General features: G+C 39.8%; 1 protein-coding gene across 1 annotated transcript in view; it reads left to right on the plus strand.

Annotated features, from left to right (window-relative positions):
- Nucleotides 1-21,493, plus strand: part of DSCAM (DS cell adhesion molecule) — a 641,498-nt gene that overhangs the window by 512,820 nt on the left and 107,185 nt on the right. The window contains exons 17-19 of the mRNA XM_084616971.1: nucleotides 6,632-6,872; nucleotides 8,605-8,751; nucleotides 10,997-11,152. Of these exons, the coding sequence (XP_084473097.1) occupies nucleotides 6,632-6,872; nucleotides 8,605-8,751; nucleotides 10,997-11,152 (544 nt within the window). The remainder of the gene's footprint in view (nucleotides 1-6,631; nucleotides 6,873-8,604; nucleotides 8,752-10,996; nucleotides 11,153-21,493) is intronic.

Consider the following 21,493-nt stretch of genomic DNA (forward strand, 5'->3'; position numbering starts at 1 on the left):
TATTGAGCAGAGTTACATTTGCTATTTGTGCTCTAAGTGTCCTTATTCTGAGTTTGCAAGCAAGACCTTGTGCTGACTGAGGACTCACTGAGGACTAGTATGATTATAGCACTCACTGAGGACTATAGTGCTCACTGAGGACTAGTATGATTATAGGGCATAATCCCCAAAAGCCTTTGGAGTCAAAGGGAGTCTTTCCATTGATTTTGGCCCAGCACCTTTCCAAAGGAATGCCTGCACAGATAGAGGCAAGGAGACCCTTTTTGGTGCTATGTCTCAATTTGATCAAAAGTAGAGTCCATGAGTTCATACATGGTTTAGTCAAAATTATCTATTTTTCCAATGAAATTTTAAAAAATCTCCATTATAATTGCTGTACTCTAATGCTTGTGACTTGGTTTGTTTTTATTCAGTGTCCTGATAACTGAAAAGTTTTACATATGTTGTTTGACAGTGAAACCAATAGGTTTATAAATACGTTAAACCAAACTGTACATCCTGATGGATAGAATAAAGATGTGTAGTCACTATGTATAATCTTAATAAGAGTGGCAATTTCCATACCATATTCAGAAATATGTAGGTTAAACTGTTACAATAAGGTTACAGCATAATGGCCATTAACTTGGAGTCATCGTGGATAATTCTCTGAAGACATCCACGCAGTGTGCAGCAGCAGTCAAAAAAGCAAACGGGATGTTAGGAATCATTAAAAAAGGGATAGAGAATAAGATGGAGAATATCTTATTGCCCTTATATAAATCCATGGTACGCCCACATCTTGAATACTGTGTGCAGATGTGGTCACCTCATCTCAAAAAAGATATACTGGCATTAGAAAAGGTTCAGAAAAGGGCAACTAAAATGATTAGGGGTTTGGAACGGGTCCCGTATGAGGAGAGATTAAAGAGGCTAGGACTTTTCAGCTTGGAAAAGAAGAGACTAAGGGAGGATATGATAGAGGTATATAAAATCATGAGTGGTGTGGAGAAAGTGAATAAAGAAAAGTTATTTACTTGTTCCCATAATATAAGAACTAGAGGCCACCAAATGAAATTAATGGGTAGCAGGTTTAAAACAAATAAAGGAAGTCCTTCTTCACTCAGCGCACAGTCAACCTGTGGAACTCCTTGCCTGAGGAGTTTGTGAAGGCTAGGACTATAACTGGGTTTAAAAGAGAACTGGATAAATTCATGGAGGTTAAGTCCATTAATGGCTATTAGCCAGGATGGGTAAGAAATGGTGTCTCTAGCCTCTGTTTGTCAGAGGGTGGAGATGGATGGCAGGAGAGAGGTCACTTGATCGTTACCTGTTAGGTTCACTCCCTCTGGGGCACCTGGCATTGGCCACTGTCGGTAGACAGGATACTGGGCTGGATGGACCTTTGGTCTGACCCTGTATGGCCATTCTTATGTTCTTAACTTGTGTAAAAATTCTATATGGTTACTGTAACTTAGTGGTAATGTGAACTTTGCCATGTGACACAGAACTTTTGGAGTGTCTTGGTAATAATTGTAGAATGCTGACAATTTATCATACCAGCACAATCTCATTTCAGACAGTTCATGATGGAACAAGATTATCCTGCAGACAGACTATATCTAATGAATTGTATAGCTAATGCAGACAAACCTCACATGCTAGGGATTCTTGAGTAGGTTAGTAGTAGTTTAAAATAGATACATTGAAAATGCTGTCTCCAGAGGCTGTCCACTGAAGTACAAATACAGGTTTCCCTATCATCAGTCCTAAATTTATTCTTCCCCACGCCACAAACGTGAGGGTGGCATGAAAATACAAATAATAGTAAAGGTGTGTTGCACAAAACTCAGTGTTTCCTCAGTGGTCTAAGTTTCTGGGGATGATTCTCCTTTGCTGCTGATGTTTGCATTGTTCTTTGTAGTGCATGAGTCATCTGCAAAGCATTGCATTTACTATATAAATCTAATAGCAAAATATAATTATTCAGATTGGGAGGTTTCAGAGGAGCAGCCGTGTTAGTCTGTATTCTCAAAAAGAAAAGGAGTACGTGTGGCACCTTAGAGACTAACACATTTATTTGAGCCAGTTTGTTAGTCTCTAAGGTGCCACACGTACTCCTTTTCTTTTTTCAGATTGGGAGGGGAGATCATAAAATTATAAAATGTAGCAAATTGCATCCTATTTAAAATTCTTGCAATGTGTAAGGAAGTGATTTTGCCCTGACTTGTCCAATCAGGCAAAAATTGTTTGCTACTCCTTTTTCAGTTGTCAGATATACAGTGATAATGTTTGCATCACCTTCATGTCGTTGAGTTATACTTTTTGTTTCTGTGGTTTCCACAGGTAGCAATGGTATGTGGCTACAAAGAATAGCATCATATAGCAGACAAAATGAAGCTCCATAACATACCAGTAGAGAAAGCTGAAGAGGGTACATGAAGTGCCGTACTTTAATATATTTTACCATTAGCAGGAGAGCACATAGTCATCTTCTAAAATAATGTACACTGTACAGTATACTGACTCTGGCCTTATATGAAGAAATGCTTAAAAGCTGATTTTGGAGGAGATTTCCAAAAGCACAAATGGGAGTTAGGCACCATTGACTTTCTGTGGGCATTATGCACCTCACTGCCATGGGTGTCTTTTGAAAATCTCCTCTTTAGCATTATGGACACACATCTACGCAGATATTTACAGCTGAAATGAAACTTCCTGGCCTAAATTTTCAAAAATTGCCTCCATCATCATAGGTACAATTTTGCACGCTTAATTAAAGGTGGGCACAATTAGCTGTGCCTGCAGTTGTACCCATTTAGACATTTAGCTACCTAGTCTGTGTGTGCTGTCAGGAAAGTAAATGCATCTAAAGGAGTCCCACTGGAGTTGTGTTTTTCTTGGTCCCTTTCTTGTGCAGAGGACATTCAGAATCATGGCCAAGACTGATTTGCTCTGTGAAACTACAAAACTTTTCAAGTGAAGGCATTGTACACTTTATAATAAAATGAACATGTAAGAGCACATTACACTGAAAGAACAAATGGCAGACGCTATAATGTAGCAGTAAGATAATTGATTATAACTCATGTACAAATAAATAATAGTATTACTAATAATAGTGCCAGAGTTAAAGTTGCTACACACTCAACCTACCTGACATAAACCACAAAAGCAAGGAAATGGACGTTTAAGCCAATCTAACACTACCAGTGCAGACCCTCTATTCTTCTATCCCTAAACACAAACCTGAACTCTACTGCAGCTATCATACACCACAGACCATGAACCACAACCTTCACTCTTCTGCTCTCGAGAGGCACCATAAGAGGCATGATGTTCACTTAATTAAAATGATTTTCAGTTCAGTATGCGGTAAGAAGTAATACATTTTGGTTACAGCTGCACCAGTCTCCCTTGCTCTCAGTTCCCCAGGTGTCTGGCAGGAAACTGGTCACTTTGATTCAGTGGTATTTAGAGTGGCACTAGAATATAAAGTGTCCACAGATGATCTGTTGGCTCATCTAAACAGTGCTAGGTTTCACCATGGTGTTTAAAACAAGATGACTTCTTTCTTTCTTTCTTTCTTTCTTTCTTTCTTTCTTTCTTTCTTTCTTTCTTTCTTTCTTTCTTTCTTTCTTTCTTTGACCTAGGATATCACTCACTGGTTAAGCTCAGGCTACTGTTCTGCCAGTAGCCCTCCTGTGCCCTTCCCTTAGGACTACTGTTCACCTATCATGATCCTTACTGGGAGAATTCTTTTCTGACAGGGAGACTCGGGGCCTTAATCTCTATGGCCCCATTTAGGGGTGGAATGAGCACTTTGCTATACAAGTGACATGTAGGCAACTCTTGGATACAAACAGGCTGCATCCTTATTGCTTTGCATAAGATAAGATAAGAACAGCCACACTGGATCAGACCAATGATCCATCTAGCCCAGGATTCTGTCTTCTGACAGTGGCTAGTGCCAGATGCTTCAGAGGGAGTGAACAGAACAGGGAAATTGTGGAATGATCTATCCCTTGTTGTCCAGTCTCCACTTCCGGCAGTCAGAGGCTATGGACACCTAGAGCATACGGTTGTGTTCCTGATAATCCTGGCTAATACTCATTGATGGACCTATCCTCCATGAATTTATCTAGTTATTTTTTGAACCCATTTATACATTTGCCCTTCGCATCATCCCCGGGCAATGATTTCCACAGGTTAACTGTATGTTGTGAGAAGAAGCACTCCTTTATGTTTGTTGCCAAGTACTAAATTACTGCCAAGTAATTTTACTGGGTGACCTGGTTCTTGCTATATAAAAAGTACAACAGTAAAACATTGCAGCTAACATTTTCAAACCTGCTCACGTAGAGTAAGGCTCCAAAATCCATATTTAGGCACAAGCTGGTCAGGATTTTTTCCACAACCGTTTTTTTTATTTTGGTCAGAAAATGCTGATTTGTCCCAACTGAAACTTGGTGCAGCAATATATCAGTTTCAACAAAACTTTCTGCAGTATAGGGTGGAGTTTCTGGTCAGAAAAAGACACCCATTCCAGAATAGCTAATCGGGTATGTCTGCACTTCAACCTGCAGGTATAAATTCTCGCATGAGGAGACAGACCCATGCTAGCTCTAATCAAGCTAGCACACTAAAAATAGACTGTAGCTGTGGTGGCAGGAGCAGCAGGCAAGTCTAGTCACTCCATGTGCATGCCCAGCATTTCAAACAGGATCATACTCAGGGTATCTAAGCCCCTGCCTCTACTGCCACATCTACACCCTATTCTAGCATTTTGGTTTTCAGACATTCAGCCTTTGAACAGAAGAAAACCAAAATTTTCCCTTGAGATTGTTTTCACAAAAAAATTAGTTTTCCATCTAAAAACAGTTTTGACAGAAAATTTTCAACAAATTTTCAATTTCAACAAATTATAAGAAAAGGACATTTAAGCAAGAAAGTGAATGAATGACCAGTTAACTGAGTATTCTAATACTTCTGCTGTCTATGCCCTGGTGGGCTTTTTTGTTTTGTTTTCTTTTGTTTTTGTTATTTTACTAAAACAACAAAACTACACTGTCCATTCACAAAGATGGTCCACATTTTATGCAATGATTATGAAACAGAGTGCGCAGTGCTTCAACCGAGAAAACTATTTGCCTTTTACTTGCTCACTTAACCACTAAAATATAACTGTGATATTTCCTTCTCAACTGGAACAAATGTTCCGCATTCCCATGAAGATATCCAGATTTTTACAATTCCAATCAGGTTCCCCCCTGCTCCCAATGGTAAAATATGAAGTTTTACAATAATTTAATGAGCAACAAACTGTAAATGTATTGAGACTATGATGCCACACTGGCAGCTAATGCATTTTTTATAAGATGTGACTTTTTAAAGAAATGTCTTCAATCACCCAACAGAACAGTTATTCAGGAAACCAAGAAAAATAACTGGTCTATTATATATCAGAAAGCATGGTTCTAGTCCCACCTGAGGTCTCATGTATGAACTTAGGCCCTGATTCTGCATTTCTTTTGCATACTTTTGCTGAAATCAGTGAGGATTTGGGCTTAGTGATTAGGCAATGTATATTTGTCTTTACTACTTCTTATTACCTAAAGGTCCACATTGAAACAGTAAATGAGGAGGCAACCACTGTCTTAGAAAATTTGTTGTTACTGGGGGAATTGAAGTATACTCTTGTCCTAAGAAAAGATTCCTGCCTGTAGCTTCGTCTCCTTTTTTGGAAACCAAATGCAGTGGAAAATAAACAAGGCATCTGAAAATGAAATCCTGTTACTCTAGGAAATCTGGTTATAGACTTCAGTATGGTGTGCTGATGGTAGAGGGAGAGCTTGTTTGGGTAGTCTGATGGGATCTGTGTGTGTATTAGTTTTTGTACATGGACCCTAAGTAGTAGTTATAATTTTTACAATAATTGTATATGCACCCAGTGCATTAGATAAGAACATTTTTACAGGCAAATTTCAGTAATTCAACAAATTTCAGCATCTGTGTAAGTGGAAACATAACAAACATTTCTGTTACTAATAGACTTTCTCACCAAGTTAACAATGCTTATTTTATTTTATACTGTATTTTATACTACAGTCTACTGAAATGGAAAGATCTGTCAGTCAGAGTGCAGGAATCTTGTATGGTGACTCAGAACTAAAGTGTACAATACATTTCCTGGGCACATTTTTTAACATTGGATACCAAACACTTGTTTCAATAGCCATTCAGTGTAGAAATTCCTACATTCTGATTCACTACTGCCTTCAAAGTTCATCTATGTGCCCACAACAGACATGGCTGCCTCAATGTCTTGATTTATCCAGGAAAAACTTACAAATCTAAATGAGGTCTCAACAATATTTCACCATTAGGCATTTTAGTAAAATAACAGTCTGGAATTCTTTTTAACTGGATGATTATATCCTGGGTAATAGACAACTTGGCCTGAAATTTGTTTAGCATAGTAAAGAGTTGTTGCCTGATGAACAGTGACTCCCTCAGTTTATTACTTAAAAATAGAGTGGTGTTCATTTAAAGAAATCGTTGACTTTCTGTGCAGTTAAAAGTGCTTAAGGGACAGAATTTATTTGCATTTCCACATATATTCTTAACATATAATATTTCCTATCCTGTTCAGGCTCCAAAGAAGCACTTGCAAAATGGAATTATTCGTGGATACCAGATAGGCTACCGAGAGTACAGTGCAGGGGGCAATTTCCAGTTCAACATCATCAGTATTGACACCACTGGAGATAGTGAAGTTTATACCCTGGATAACCTGAAAAAATTCACCCAGTATGGCATGGTAGTACAGGCATGTAACCGGGCTGGAATAGGACCTTCTTCTCAGGAAATCATCACCACTACCCTAGAGGATGGTAGGTCCTAGGCAAGCAAATATCATATATACCATTGCACACATTTTATGATTTCTTTATCAGGCCTTTTATTCCCATGGATGGATATGTTGACCTAATTGTATCTACTGCCTGATTAGTGTTCATTATATAGTGGATAATAGAATGGTTACATTGGGAAACAATAGTTATATTATAGACAGGTGGGAGGGAACAAATCAGCCTGCATGTTGTGTACAAATTTCAAATTGCTAGCTATACAATATAGTTCAGTTTAAGAAATATGACTATTCTGATTTAATAACATCTCCAGTTGTGGGAGAACTTGATTTAGAATGTACCCTTTCTTAGAAACACCCTTGTTTTGATATTGACTCGTTTGCCAATTTCATGCTCTCAACGTAGGATCATAGTGTGGTTTGATATCTCTTAAAGTAAAAATCCTAAAACTGAAGTAACTATTTTTTTCAGAGAAGTCTGCTGTGAAACCCAGAGCTGTGTTTATGCAGTAACATAATTTGCCAGCCTAAAATGAGACATGAGTTTTTCCAAGAATGTCCAAACTAATAAAAGAAAAGTCACTGGCACGTTCTGTATATTTCAGGCTGTCCATTGAGAAAAGTAATTCAGAATTATTTTTCTAAACCACACAGAAGAGCATTTCTCAAATAATGATAGAGAGTCCTCTAGTGGAAGAAAGAGTTATTCCATATACTATAGAGAGGACGTTGATACTTTAAAACAGTATAAAAGTAAATTCTAACACAAGCAACCAAGGAAGATATCAAAAGGCAGATTTTTAGCAATTTAAATTGGCATAAATCCACTAAAGTCAATGTCAGTTTACACCAACTGAGAATCTGACCTTATGTATGTTAAACAGAGTAACACATTTGTACGTTCTTGAGTATTACAGTGTTTGAGGCATACGCTTCAGAGAATTCTGGTGTTTTACATTTACTGCAAATCCTGTTTGTACTAGACAGAGTATAGCATGATGGAAGACAATTCACTTAAACATGCATGTTTTTACTACTGCAACAGGTGTAAAGTTTTTCTGCTTTATCTGGCACATATGGGTTTTTTCTTGGGAACATTTTTGTAACATCACTGTGAGGTCATTATGGGAATTGGGGATAAGATAAATCAAGAAGGCAAATCGATAGATTAACAAGTATTGCATTTGAAACAGGAATTACTAAATATAAATTTGTTAAAACTGATTGAAAATTTGAAAATGTTCTAAATTTTTGGGAAAAGGGGTTGAAATTTTTCAAAAAACTGTAAATTTTGATTTAGAAAAATCTCAAATATATTCAAAAAATCCATTTTTATGTATATTTTAATCAGCTCTAGAATTTATTTTCCTTTTAGTAACAAGGGAAAATCCTAATGAAGGGCAAGTCAGTGAGGGAGAAGGAGTGGGTCCAAAGACATTTCTGGGAAGTGAACTGTACTCTCAAAAACAAACGTAGCCGTAACCAAGCAGTTCCATCAGTAGCAAAGTAGAAACTCAGGTTCAAATAATGGATTTTGCTTAAGTGATGAAAATTGAAAATGTAGTAGAAAGGGACTCTTCCAAGAAGTGGGAATGATTGTTATTTAATTTGTGTCTCCAATGAATTTTGAAAAAAATATATGTGTGCATTTTAAGCATTCGGTTTCACATTGGTGACTGTAATCTCTTAAGAGTACAGTTTTACTTGTCCACAGAAGTTATCTAGAGCTAAAATTGGTGAATATCTCATTCCAGTGCCCAGTTGCCCACCAGGGAATGTCCAAGCCACTGCTACATCACCAGAAACTATCTCCATTTCCTGGTCTACACTTGCCAAAGAAGCCCTGAATGGGATTCTACAGGGATTCAGAGTTATTTACTGGGCTAATCTCTTGGATGGAGGTAAGCAGCTTTAACCAACCTATCAGGTGTTTGCCAATAGCAATGACAGGATAACAGGCAGATCATGGCAGTTAATATCATTTTGTCCTCTGGTGTGAAAAGCATATCAGAAAACTAAATTTTCTTTCATCTTCATTTTACACAGAGCATCATACATCTGTGTCTGAATCATTTTGTAGAGAGCTTTGAGTTGTTGACAGGTTGTTACAAAACTATTTATGAATACACACGTGTTCAAAAGAGAATTTTGGCAAGTGTGGGAGTATCATCAGTTCCTCTTTACCTCCTCAGAGATGAAGCTACTGCCTTTCCTTTAAAGATTACATTGCTAGTTTTAGCAGCATTATCAAAATACTTGTTATCTGATTATTCATCCAGGAAGAACAACATTAAACACAGGAATCCTTGTTTAAATGTCACAACCGTTTTTAAAAATATATTTTTGAACTACTCAAAGGGTTCTTGTTTTCAGGGGGGGAAAAGAAACCTACCTGGCATTTCTTTTTCTTAAGGTCAACAGAATTACCTCTCAAATAATTTGTATTATGGACTTGTCTTCAGTGATTGGCTTTTGAGGGGATTTCTGTTTTGTAATTAGTAAATGGCTTGAAGTTATTTCAACCATTTTGGAGAATAAACAAGTTGCAGTTTATCTGACACTAGCACTTTTCATCTCCATGTGATTTGAAACAAAAATTACATAGTGAAGTGTGTGTGTACACTAAGTAGTGACACTGTAAACATAACACCATCCTCCTCAATAGATTTGCTCCCTGTATATTTTTTTAATAATGTGCTGACAATGTGCTTTTGCCTCCACAATTAGGGTGAAGGAAGGAAACAGGTTTGGGGCAGCTTTTTTCCCCCCACATGTATTTGAAGTGCTCAGATGTTTGGAATGTTAACATAGATCCTAAGGGAAGTGGATTAGTGGGGAGAGAACAAGTGAGGTGGTCAAGTGTGCATGCATTTATCACATTCTGCAATTTATCATGATATCACCTCAATATTTGTTTCCTTTTTGTGGACTTTAGTGAACAATACATTTTAACTCTTTTTTTAAACTCTTGCTAGCAGTGCAGAGCTGTCTCAGCTCTGGCAGAATGAGCTGGATTATATTCTAGTGTGTGTACCCATCAATAGAATACTTAATTAAATTCCAACTATCTTGCCACGTTCTGTCCTCTGCTAGTTACACCTGTTCAAACATGAGGTTGCGCAGTTGTAAATGAGGACAGAATGTAACCCAGAGGCTCACTATTACTAGTGATAATGCTCAAGTCAGAAATTTTTTGAGGTACGGTGACTACTCATTGGTGAATGAAAAATAAAGATGAGAAAATATGCAGTCCTGATTCAAGACAAGGTAATTTTTTTTCATTGATTTCAGTAGGCTTTGGATTAGGCCCTACACTGCTGAAAAGCTACATTACAGTGTAGCCTACTATACCCTGCAAAACGCAGCTATTGGACCTGAAATTTTAACTTTGAATGTCCTTATTTTGTTAGCTATATTTTCTGTTCTAGTTGTTCTTTTAAAGCATTTTTGCACATGAACACTTCCCAGCTTAATACATTGAGGTGTATGTGATGAGCCACATCTCTCCATGCAAGTGAATTTGGTTTTACCTCATTTAAATCTATTGTTAACTAATGCTTCTGACCATTGTGTTCTTTACAGTAGAGCTGGGCAAAATTTTTCAGACAAAAAGCGTTGTTTGTTGGCTTTTTTCAGACACGAAAACTGTTGTAAAAATTGTTGACTTTTTCTAATGTTTTTATTTTGAGGGGAAAATGTTGCATCATTATTACCAATTTTTAAATTGTAACTATTGTCAGTACCATTATAGAAATATTTCATTTACCGAAAATCTGTTTCTCAGTAAATGCGAAATTTCAATAACCATTTTGACAGTGGTTTTGATATTTTTGCTTAAAATTTCAATTTAAAAAAAAAGGCCAAATAAATTATAAAGTTAAAAACAAGTTTGCTTTTAATCATGTGAAATGGAACTGACATAAAAATTTCAAATGTTGTCATTTTTTCCCATCTGCTCTCTTTTATAGTTTTGATCAGTGTGAGCATTTAAGGTATCTATTTTATAATCACAAAATATTCTTTCTCTTTCATGAGTGAATATTCTTTAATCAGAAGATTCCCCTTTTATTTTCATGCCAAGATAGACACGTATGATTAAGAAAAGAATAGCATTGCCAATAACTTGGTTCACTTTTTGTTCCCTAGAGCTGGGAGAGATTAAAAATGTCACTACTACACAGCCCTCACTAGAGCTTGATGGCCTGGAAAAATACACCAACTACAGCATCCAGGTTTTGGCATTCACACGAGCTGGAGATGGAGTCAGAAGTGAACAAATTTTCACCCGCACTAAAGAGGATGGTAAGAACTAAGAAATTCTCCATTGCCAGCCTGACGTGATAGGAGACTGCTTGATTTGGCCCAGATTTTCAAAGCAATGTGTGTACAAAACCCAGTGTGCATGCACAAACTGGGTTTTGCATGCATAGCTCTTGAGTTGTGAGCACATGTTCGGTGCTATGTGCCCAATTTAAAAAAAAATGGGCATTTCTATTTATTCATTCCTTTTATGGCCAGGTTAAGCATTAAGGCCCCAGTTCAGCAAAGCATCTAAGCACGTGATTAATTTTAATTATGTTAGTATATTTTTTTTAATGTAACAGTAGTCTATTTAACAACTTTGACATGTTACTGTTTTTGAATTATCCTTGAGATAGACTTTCTAAATCAGTAGAAGGTAGGAGCCTAACCTGCTTAGGCACTTTTGAAAATTCCACTAAGCACCTAGCTGCATCTTTGAGCACTTTAATGCCTTTGAAAATCTGTTCTCAAGAGGTCAGGGATGTTTTGGCAGAGATAGGAGTGTGAGGCACAGAGACAGAGGCACAGAGCTGATGGAATAATATTAGTTCAATCATTTCTTCAGTGACATTTGTGATTTTTTTTTCAAATAAATGAGTCAATAACTTTTTTCTTTATTATTCATCCAATTTATAGATAATGCATAAATATTAGTAAAATTGATATGGACGAGGATTTACAGAAGTGCGTAAGGGAGGGGGTGTCCAACCCCTACTGACTTTCATTCATTGAAGAATTCTATTCAGTTAATCAAACCAAGTATTAAGGGGTTGGTTCTGAAATTTACCCCCACTTTAATGTCACTTTACACTGATGGAGTGGTGTCAAGGGACCTCACAGCAAATGAGGATCAGGCTATTGCAGGGTGGCACTGGGCCTTTAAGAAGGAAGAGGCTACGCACATGTGACTCATCAGCTGCCTCCTAACTGGGTCTTAAGAGGTCACCTGGCCCATATAAAATGGGAGTTGCCTGGAAGAGTTAATGAGGGAAAGGGCAGGTGAGAGCTGTCAGGGACCAAAAGACTGGAGGTGCTTGAAGGAAGCTGTAGGAGATTTCTGGGGGAAGGCTGAAAGCAGGAGAGCAGCAAGTTGGGTTTGCAGGCTGGTCTTCCTAAACCAGCGAGCTAGGGCTGGAGGCCAGAGAGCAAGAGAGGGTGTTGCCTGCTGACTTCTAAGCCAGAGAGCCAAAGCTACGGGCTGAAGGCAAGGGAGCAGTGTAGGGCTTACCAGCTGACATCGCTGTGGTGTAGAGCTGGAGCCAGGTGAGCAATGGAAGGGCCCATCTGCTGGCCTGTGTGGGATATGAAAAGTTAACTGAACAGGAGGAGCGGTGGTGCCCTCCTAATGAGGATGAACTCCCATCAGAGTGGCTGGGGGAAGAGTGTTCCTGCTGGGAAGAGTGGATTATGTCCCAGCTGGAAGGTCTAGGGAGGCTGACCTGGTTAAAGGACGAAAGTGAACTGAAGAAGAGCCCAGGAGTGATGGCAGACACTGCAGTGTGGTATGTGAGATGTTGAGGAACTAGATGTCTTGGGGTTTTAAGGGACTGTCTGCACTTGGGTGATAAATGGACTGTTTGGGGACTGTTGTTAAGGGCTATTTGCACTATATTTTTGTAATAAACTGGTCCCAAGGAGAGACCTTATTAGGCAAGAGACTGTCATGGAGGTTTTGGGCTGCCTGAGAAGGGAAACTGAGGTAGTTGTGCCTGTTCTGTCACAGTCTGCTACAAGAGGGCACTCCAGGCAGAGCCACCCTACAACGCATGCCCTTAATGTATATTTCTTTTCATTATTCACTCAGCTCTACTCAGGCTATTTGTTCTCAGGCTTGTTTTTCTTTTCAATATTTACATAGTTCCTTTTATTACTTTGATCAAAGATGGATTAACAGCAAAAGCAGGAGCATGTCTTATGATTCATAAATATAGTTCTACTTCCAGAATTCAGTAGAAGCAGCTATGTTTTAACTCCTTTAGAGAGACAAGGTGGCTGAGGGAATATTTTTACCTTTATCTTTTATTTTTCAAGTTCATTTATTTTTCAAGAGCTCGTCTCTCTCACGAAAAGAAGTTGGTCCAATAAAAGTCATTGCTTCAGCCCCCTTGTCTCTCTGATATTCTAGGACCAACACAGCTACCACAACACCGGAAACTCCTTTAGTTCATCAGCCGCAATTACTCTGTCTGAAACTGCCTTGAGATGCTGCTTCCCACTCTGTCTTAGCCACACCCCAAAAAACACTGAAATCCTTTTAAATCATTTTGTAAGACTATATGTTTGGGCCATCAGTACATTGAGTCAGAGGAAGTAGAATCATAGGACTGGAAGGGACCTCGAGAGGTCCTCTAGTTCAGTCCCCTGCACTCATGGCAGGACTAAGTATTATCTAGACCATCCCTGACAGGTGTTTGTCCAACCTGCTCTTAAAAATCTCCAATGATGGGGATTCCACAACCTCCTTAAGCAATTTATTCCAGTGCTTAACCACCCTGACAGTTAGGAAGTTTCTCCTAATGTCCAACCTAAACCTTTCTTGCTGCCATTTTCACCCATTGCTTCTTGTCCTATCTTCAGAGGTTAAGAAGAACAATTTTTCTCCCTCCTCTTGTAACAACCTTTTATGTACCTGAAAACTGTTATCATGTCCCCCCTCAGTCTTCTCTTTTCCAGACTAAACAAATCCAGTTTTTTTCAATCTTCCCTCATAGGTCATGTTTTCTAGACCTTTAATCATTTTTGTTGCTCTTCTCTGGACTTTCTCCAATTTGTCCACATCTTTCCTGAAATGTGGTGCCCAAAACTGGACACAGTACTCCAGTTGAGGCCTAATCAGTGCGGATTAGAGCAGAAGAATTACTTCTCGTGTCTTGCTTACAACACTCTTGCTAATACATCCCAGAATGATGTTTGCTTTTTTTTGCAACAGTGTTACACTGTTGACTCATATTTAGCTTGTGGTCCACTATGACCCCCAGATCCCTTTCCACAGTACTCCTTCCTAGGCAGTCATTTCCCATTTTGTACGTGTGCAACTGATTGTTCCTCCCTAAGTGCGGTACTTTGCATTTGTCCTTATTGAATTCCATCCTGTTTACTTCAGACCATTTCTCCAGTTTGTCCAGATCATTTTGAATTTTAATCCTATCCTCCAAAGCACTTGCAACCCCTCCCAGCTTGGTATCGTCTACAAACTTTATAAGTGTACTGTCTATGCCAATATCTAAATCATTGATGAAGATATTGAACAGAACTGGACCCAGAACTGATCCCTGCAGGATCCCACTCATTATGCCCTTTCAGCATGACTGTGAACCACTGATAACTACTCTCTGGGAACAGTTTTCCAATCAGTTTTGGACCTACCTTATAGTAGCTCCATCTAGTTTGCATTTCCCTAGTTTGTTTAGGAGAAGGTCATGTGAGACCATATCAAAAGCTTTACTCAAGTCAAGATATACCACATCTACCACTTCTCCTCTATCCACAAGGCTTGTTACCCTGTCAAAGAAAGCTATCAGGTTGGTTTGACACGATTTGTTTTTGACAAATCCATGCTTACTGTTACTTATCACCTCATTATCTTCTAGATATTTGCAAACTGATTGCTTAATTATTTGCTCCATTATCTTTCACGTACAGAAGTTAAGATGACTGGTCTGGAATTTCCCCGGTTGTCCTTATTTCCCTTTTTATAGATTGGCATGATATTTGCCCTTTTCCAGTCTTCTGGAACCTCTCCCATCTTCCATGACTTTTCAAAGATAATCTGTAATGGCTCAGATATCTTCTCAGTCAGCTTCTTGAGTATTCTAGGATGCATTTCATCAGGCCCTGGTGACTTGAAGACCTCTAACTTGTCTAAGTAATTTTTAACTTGTTCTTTCCCTATTTTAGCCTTTGATCCTACCTTATTTTCACTGACATTCACTATGTTAGACATCCAGTCACCACCAACCTTCTTGTTGTGGCACTCCAAAATGCCGTGAACTTGAAGTTGCTATAGATGTGTCTCTGGCTTCAAGAAATGTCTAAAATTATTTTAAAATTGTAAAATACAGTAATATGTTCTCAAAGGACTTTTGCATTTGAGGTGACAGGAGAGCCAATGTGGCAATGTTTGAGTAAATATTCCATTCCAGTGACCTAGCATTGAGGGCTCAGCCCCCATATCAAGAGTGGATCATGCTGCTCCAGGGGAGCTCAGGAAGAATTCTGTCTCAGGGAGGCAGAATTTCTCTCAGAGCTCCTCAGAGTATAGAGGGAGAGCACCTGCTGCTATGTCCCTTCAGGGAGAGTAGAGCACACTACCCAATGTGTGCTGGCCAGTTTTATGATGGAGGGGCTCGGTCATGTCTCTCCCTTCTCCCTGACTCCTTTTGGGTGTCTTGCTCCCTGGGACGCATGGAGTGAGCAGTCTCCACAGTCTGAAAAGCACAGAGGCAGTGACTGAGAAAGGTAAGCAGCAGGATACGGACCCTGGACTTCAGGAAAGCAGACTTCGACTCCCTCAGGGAACGGATGGGTAGGATCCCCTGGGGGACTAACATGAAGGGAAAAGGAGTCCAGGAGAGCTGGCTGTATTTCAAGGAATCCCTGTTGAGGTTACAGGGACAAACCATCCCGATGTGTCGAAAGAATAGTAAATATGGCAGGCGACCAGCTTGGCTTAACGGTGAAATCCTAGCGGATCTTAAACATAAAAAAGAAGCTTACAAGAAGTGGAAGGTTGGACATATGACCAGGGAAGAGTATAAAAATATTGCTCGGGCATGTAGGAATGAAATCAGAAGGGCCAAATCGCACCTGGAGCTGCAGCTAGCGAGAGATGTCAAGAGTAACAAGAAGGGTTTCTTCAGGTATGTTGGCAACAAGAAGAAAGCCAAGGAAAGTGTGGGCCCCTTACTGAATGAGGGAGGCAACCTAGTGACAGAGGATGTGGAAAAAGCTAATGTACTCAATGCTTTTTTTGCCTCTGTCTTCACGAACAAGGTCAGCTCCCAGACTGCTGCGCTGGGCATCACAACATGGGGAATAGATGGCCAGCCCTCTGTGGAGAAAGAGGTGGTTAGGAACTATTTAGAAAAGCTGGACATGCACAAGTCCATGGGACCGGACGAGTTACATCCGAGAGTGCTAAAGGAATTGGCAGCTGTGATTGCAGAGCCATTGGCCATTATCTTTGAAAACTCGTGGCGAACGGGGGAAGTCCCAGGTGACTGGAAAAAGGCTAATGTAGTGCCAATCTTTAAAAAAGGGAAGAAGGAGGATCCTGGGAACTACAGGCCGGTCAGCCTCACCTCAGTCCCTGGAAAAATCATGGAGCAGGTCCTCAAAGAATCCATCCTGCAGCACTTACATGAGAGGAAAGTGATCAGGAACAGTCAGCAGGGATTCACCAAGGGAAGGTCATGCCTGACTAATCTCATCGCCTTCTATGATGAGATTACTGGTTCTGTGGATGAAGGGAAAGCAGTGGATGTATTGTTTCTTGACTTTAGCAAAGCTTTTGACACGGTCTCCCACAGTATTCTTGTCAGCAAGTTAAAGAAGTATGGGCTGGATGAATGCACTATAAGGTGGGTAGAAAGTTGGCTAGATTGTCGGGCTCAATGGGTAGTGATCAATGGCTCCATGTCTAGTTGGCAGCTGGTGTCAAGTGGAGTGCCCCAGGGGTCAGTTCTGGGGCCGGTTTTGTTCAATATCTTCATAAATGATCTGGAGGATGGTGTGGATTGCACTCTCAGCAAATTTGCGGATGATATTAAACTGGGAGGAGTGGTAGATACGCTAGAGGGCAGGGATAGGATACAGAGGACCTAGACAAATTGGAGGATTGGGCCAAAAGAAATCTGATGAGGTTCAATAAGGATAAGTGCAGGGTCCTGCACTTAGGACGGAAGAACCCAATGCACAGCTACAGACTAGGGACCGAATGGCTAGGCAGCAGTTCTGCGGAAAAGGACCTAGGGGTGACAGTGGATGAGAAGCTGGATATGAGTCAGCAGTGTGCCCTTGTTGCCAAGAAGGCCAATGGCATTTTGGGATGTATAAATAGGGGCATAGTGAGCAGATCGAGGGATGTGATCGTCCCCCTCTATTCGACATTGGTGAGGCCTCATCTGGAGTACTGTGTCCAGTTTTGGGCCCCACACTACAAGAAGGATGTGGATAAATTGGAGAGAGTCCAGCGAAGGGCAACAAAAATGATTAGGGGTCTGGAACACATGACTTATGAGGAGAGGCTGAGGGAACTGGGATTGTTTAGTCTGCAGAAGAGAAGAATGACGGGGGATTTGATAGCTGCTTTCAACTACCTGAGAGGTGGTTCCAGAGAGGATGGTTCTAGACTATTCTCAGTGGTAGAAGAGGATAGGACAAGGAGTAATGGTCTCAAGTTGCAGTGGGGGAGGTTTAGGTTGGATATTAGGAAAAACTTTTTCACTAGGAGAGTGGTGAAACACTGGAATGCGTTACCTAGGGAGGTGGTAGAATCTCCTTCCTTAGAAGTTTTTAAGGTCAGGCTTGACAAAGCCCTGGCTGGGATGATTTAATTGGGGATTGGTCCTGCTTTGAGCAGGGGGTTGGACTAGATGATCTCCTGAGGTCCCTTCCAACCCTGATATTCTATGATTCTATGATTCTATGACTGTGCCTGGTTCAAGAGGGGGCTCCTTTAACCCTTCTCCTCCCTGCAAAGCCACAGAGGTGTTAAGCAGTATCTGGCCCTAAATCAGTAAGCCCAACCTTTTCAGATATTGCAAGAATCAGCTCAATGCCCCTACTGTTTAATTCTTCAACAGGGAATCTCATTTAAGATACGTAGATATGTATGTAGATAATGTCACTATTTCATATCTTGCACTAGCTTCACTGCAGTTATTTTAATTCTGATACAGATCTTTGCTAGGATAGTGAGAGAGTTAAAATTAGAAATGGTCCAAACTGAAGCCCTGGAGCCAAACACCCCTGAACTTTGAGGAAGTTAGCATCTGAACGATGCTGCTGGCTGCTCTTTCTACAAACTCTGGTAGTAAATATCTGACATTTTTGGGAGAGTTCAGATCTGGAGAGCTCATATCTTCTACTTGTGGTCGGTCATCTCTACTTAAATTAAGGACCAAGTATACTGATCTTCAGTAATAAACTTATTCTTGAGTGTCTTTACCTTACCATCAAGCCTCCTACTTTTTTATTATTATTGGGTTATATCATGTCGTTTTTGTTTTTACGTCAGTAGGAAGTAAAATCTGCTCATATTGGGGGAGGGATAGCTCAGTGGTTTGAGCATTGACCTGCTAAACCTAGGGTTGTGAGTTCAATCCTTGGGGAGCATTTAGGGATCTGGGGCAAAAATTGGGTATTGGTTCTGCTTTGAGCAGGGGTTGGACTAGATGACCTCCTGAGGTCCCTTCCAAACCTTGTATTCTATGAAGGTTTCCTTAAATCAGTGGCCTGGTATGTCCCATATTATTGATAAAGGCACATTGTGGCCATTCATCACTTAAATATGGGTTACCAGCTCTGATATATATGTCCATGAATCCAGAATATCTTTAGCAGCCCTGAAATTGAGAAAATATTTTCTTCCCAAGTAGCAAATTTAAACTGTAACCCAAGTGATAAGGAAATCAGGCTAGAGAAAATTAGTTTGGATTTGGATTTCTTGTAATGATCAATGCTGATTTTAGACACCAGAGGTCAGACATAGCTGCTGTTGAGCTTAGGAAATGAGAGAGGTTCCAGCTGAGAATATGAAGTGAGGCTTCCTTTTAAGGTGGCATCATTTATGTTTTTGCACAGCTTTTCTCCCCATGAGCCTTCAGAAAAAGTAATTGTTCCTCTCAGAGATCCTTGTGGCACCATGAGAAGTGGAGCAGAAACTTCCTATTTTAAGAATTCATTGCATTTTCCCCTACCCTTTTCACTCTCAATGGAGCCACTCATAAGCCAAGTGTCATCTTCACCCGTGGATTTATTTTACTGATCATTAAAAATTAAAATAGATTTTCTAATTCTCTCCCTCCTTGGGTTTAAACTACATTTTCACAAGCTATTGTATTTGATGGCATGGGGATTGAATTACTTCCTTCATATTTCTTTATTGGAAATGATACATTATAAAACCTTAATTGAAACAATGAATCTCTATTCTTTATTAGAGAGACCCATTGAGCCAGATCCCCAGCTAGTGTACATCAGCACAGCTCCGTTGATTTCAATGGAACTACACCAATTTGCACCAGCTGAGAATCTGGGCTATTAACTCACTCAAGTTCAAAAGGGATACTCAGATGTGGATACATACTGCCCAGTTTGGCCTTATGTGGCAGCCTTAATCTGCTATGCCTGAGTTTGTATGATTGCATAGTTGCCATATGCCGCTTTTGGGACTCGGATGATCCAGAAGGATACACATGTCTTTCTTTTCAAATGCACTTTTTTATTTTAAAACATTCTGCTCATATTGTCTAGAGGGTATACAAGTTTAGGCAGCAGCGTCTTTTTGTCCACCCAAAACCGTTGGGTGCTAGACATAGTCGTTAGTGGCTTGGCTCTGTATACTGCAGAGTTGGAATCCTGTGTACAGAGTAAAGCTCTGCTCTCACAGGGGTGATAGAGCCTTCAAATGCACCATTCACAGCACTTTAGCCTCCCAGGTGTCTGGTACTGTGAAGAAAAATAGCCAGCTACACACCTGCTGAGAGAGAACTGCTGGAGCCACTCTGGATCCCCACTCTCTACCATCAGTAACTTCTATTCCCCATCCTAGTCCTCTCAGTATAATTGTCCTCTCCATGTTGCCCCTCCTCTCCCACCTTTCAACATATTTTCACGCAGCCACAGGGATACCACAAAGCGCTCCCTTTCCTGCATAGCATGAAACATACTATCTCTATGCTGTTTTTAAGCTCCTATTGTCCAGGGAATGAGCTTGGGGTCCAATGTCTGATTACAAGGACAGCTTTAAGTGGTGTTTAGTGTTTTGGTGTTGTCTTTCTTTCCTCCCAACTCACCTTTATTCTGTCTCACCCTTGGCAGTCACTGAAAAGCAGTCCATAGTACATGCCATGTCTAGCTTGTCATTGTTAGGCATTAGAGGACTCAAAGAGCTTGTGAGAGCGATGGAAATCTCAGGCTGCAACCAAAAGATCACCTTCGAATTCACCCTCTTAAAGTCACTACAGCCATTAACCAATTTTGAGAGAACATGTGGGATTATCTGTCCTATCATAACCAGAAGCTATTAGGTACAGTCAGTCAGGAATTTTCCAACAAAATACTTTTTCATGGGAAAATATCAGTTACTTGAAATCTAAACTTTTAGTGAGAAGGGGTTGGTTTCAATCTCTCTGTCTATATATTTTTGAAAAATGAAAAAAAAAGTAAAATTGTCAAAGTCCTGTTCTGACATTTTCAAAATGAAATGTTTTGATTGACCCAGTCAGTATTTTTTCTAGATTATCAACTCACAACATTTTTTGTGATTTCAATTTTTCATTCTGTTTTGAGACAGAAAAACATTCAAAATCTGAAAAACTCTAGCAGGACGGGAAGATCATTTCCTGCCCAGCTGTACTATTAGTTCCATAGAAAAGAGTGGCAATGGGTGACAGTCGCTACCAGTATAGGACTCTGAGCATGTTTCTCATAATAAAGTCAGCAGCACATATCACCACCAAATGTAGGTTCTTCAGAATATTCAGGGATCACATTTAATAAGCATCCCAGTTATTTTATTATATAAACCCACTCTATGCTCCAGGATAGAACACCAAAACCCGAGACTTTCACAGTCTCATATAGTTTTCCTGAATGCAGAAGCTGGATGTGTGTGTAAGTATGTTTGTATATATATCTAGAGAGAGAAGCAACAAGGAGTCCAGTGGCACCTTAAAGACTAACAGATTTATTTGGGCATAAGCTTTCGTGGGTAAAAAAACACTTCTTCAGTGGCATAGTGGTGGGATTAACCTGAAATCATTTTGAGATCCAGTTGAGATTTTTTGAACTAGAAATACAGATTTTAAAAAGGAATTTTTTTTTCCTTTGGAAAGGAAGTCCAGAAAGCAGCTGAAACTGAAAGCAGCTTGTTTTTTCTCTGCTTTGTGGCCAAGCAGAGACAAAAGGGGATTATCTTTGTGAATTGCAGGTTTTCTTTGCCTGGAGGCAGGGTACTTAACTCCTTCAGGGAAATTCACAGTCTTCCAACCCAGAGTTGTTTTTTTTTTCTTCCTAAAAGTAAATGGGGGGGGGTGTTCTATCCATTTGCTTTTTCTTTGGGCTGGGGAAGCAGGTTTCCAAGTAGTTGGAGGTTTTTTGCTTTAATTTGGGCCCAGA

This window comes from Lepidochelys olivacea (assembly GCF_965140295.1).
Source record: "Lepidochelys olivacea isolate rLepOli2 genome assembly, chromosome: 1".
In the NCBI taxonomy this organism is placed as follows: domain Eukaryota; kingdom Metazoa; phylum Chordata; order Testudines; family Cheloniidae; genus Lepidochelys; species Lepidochelys olivacea.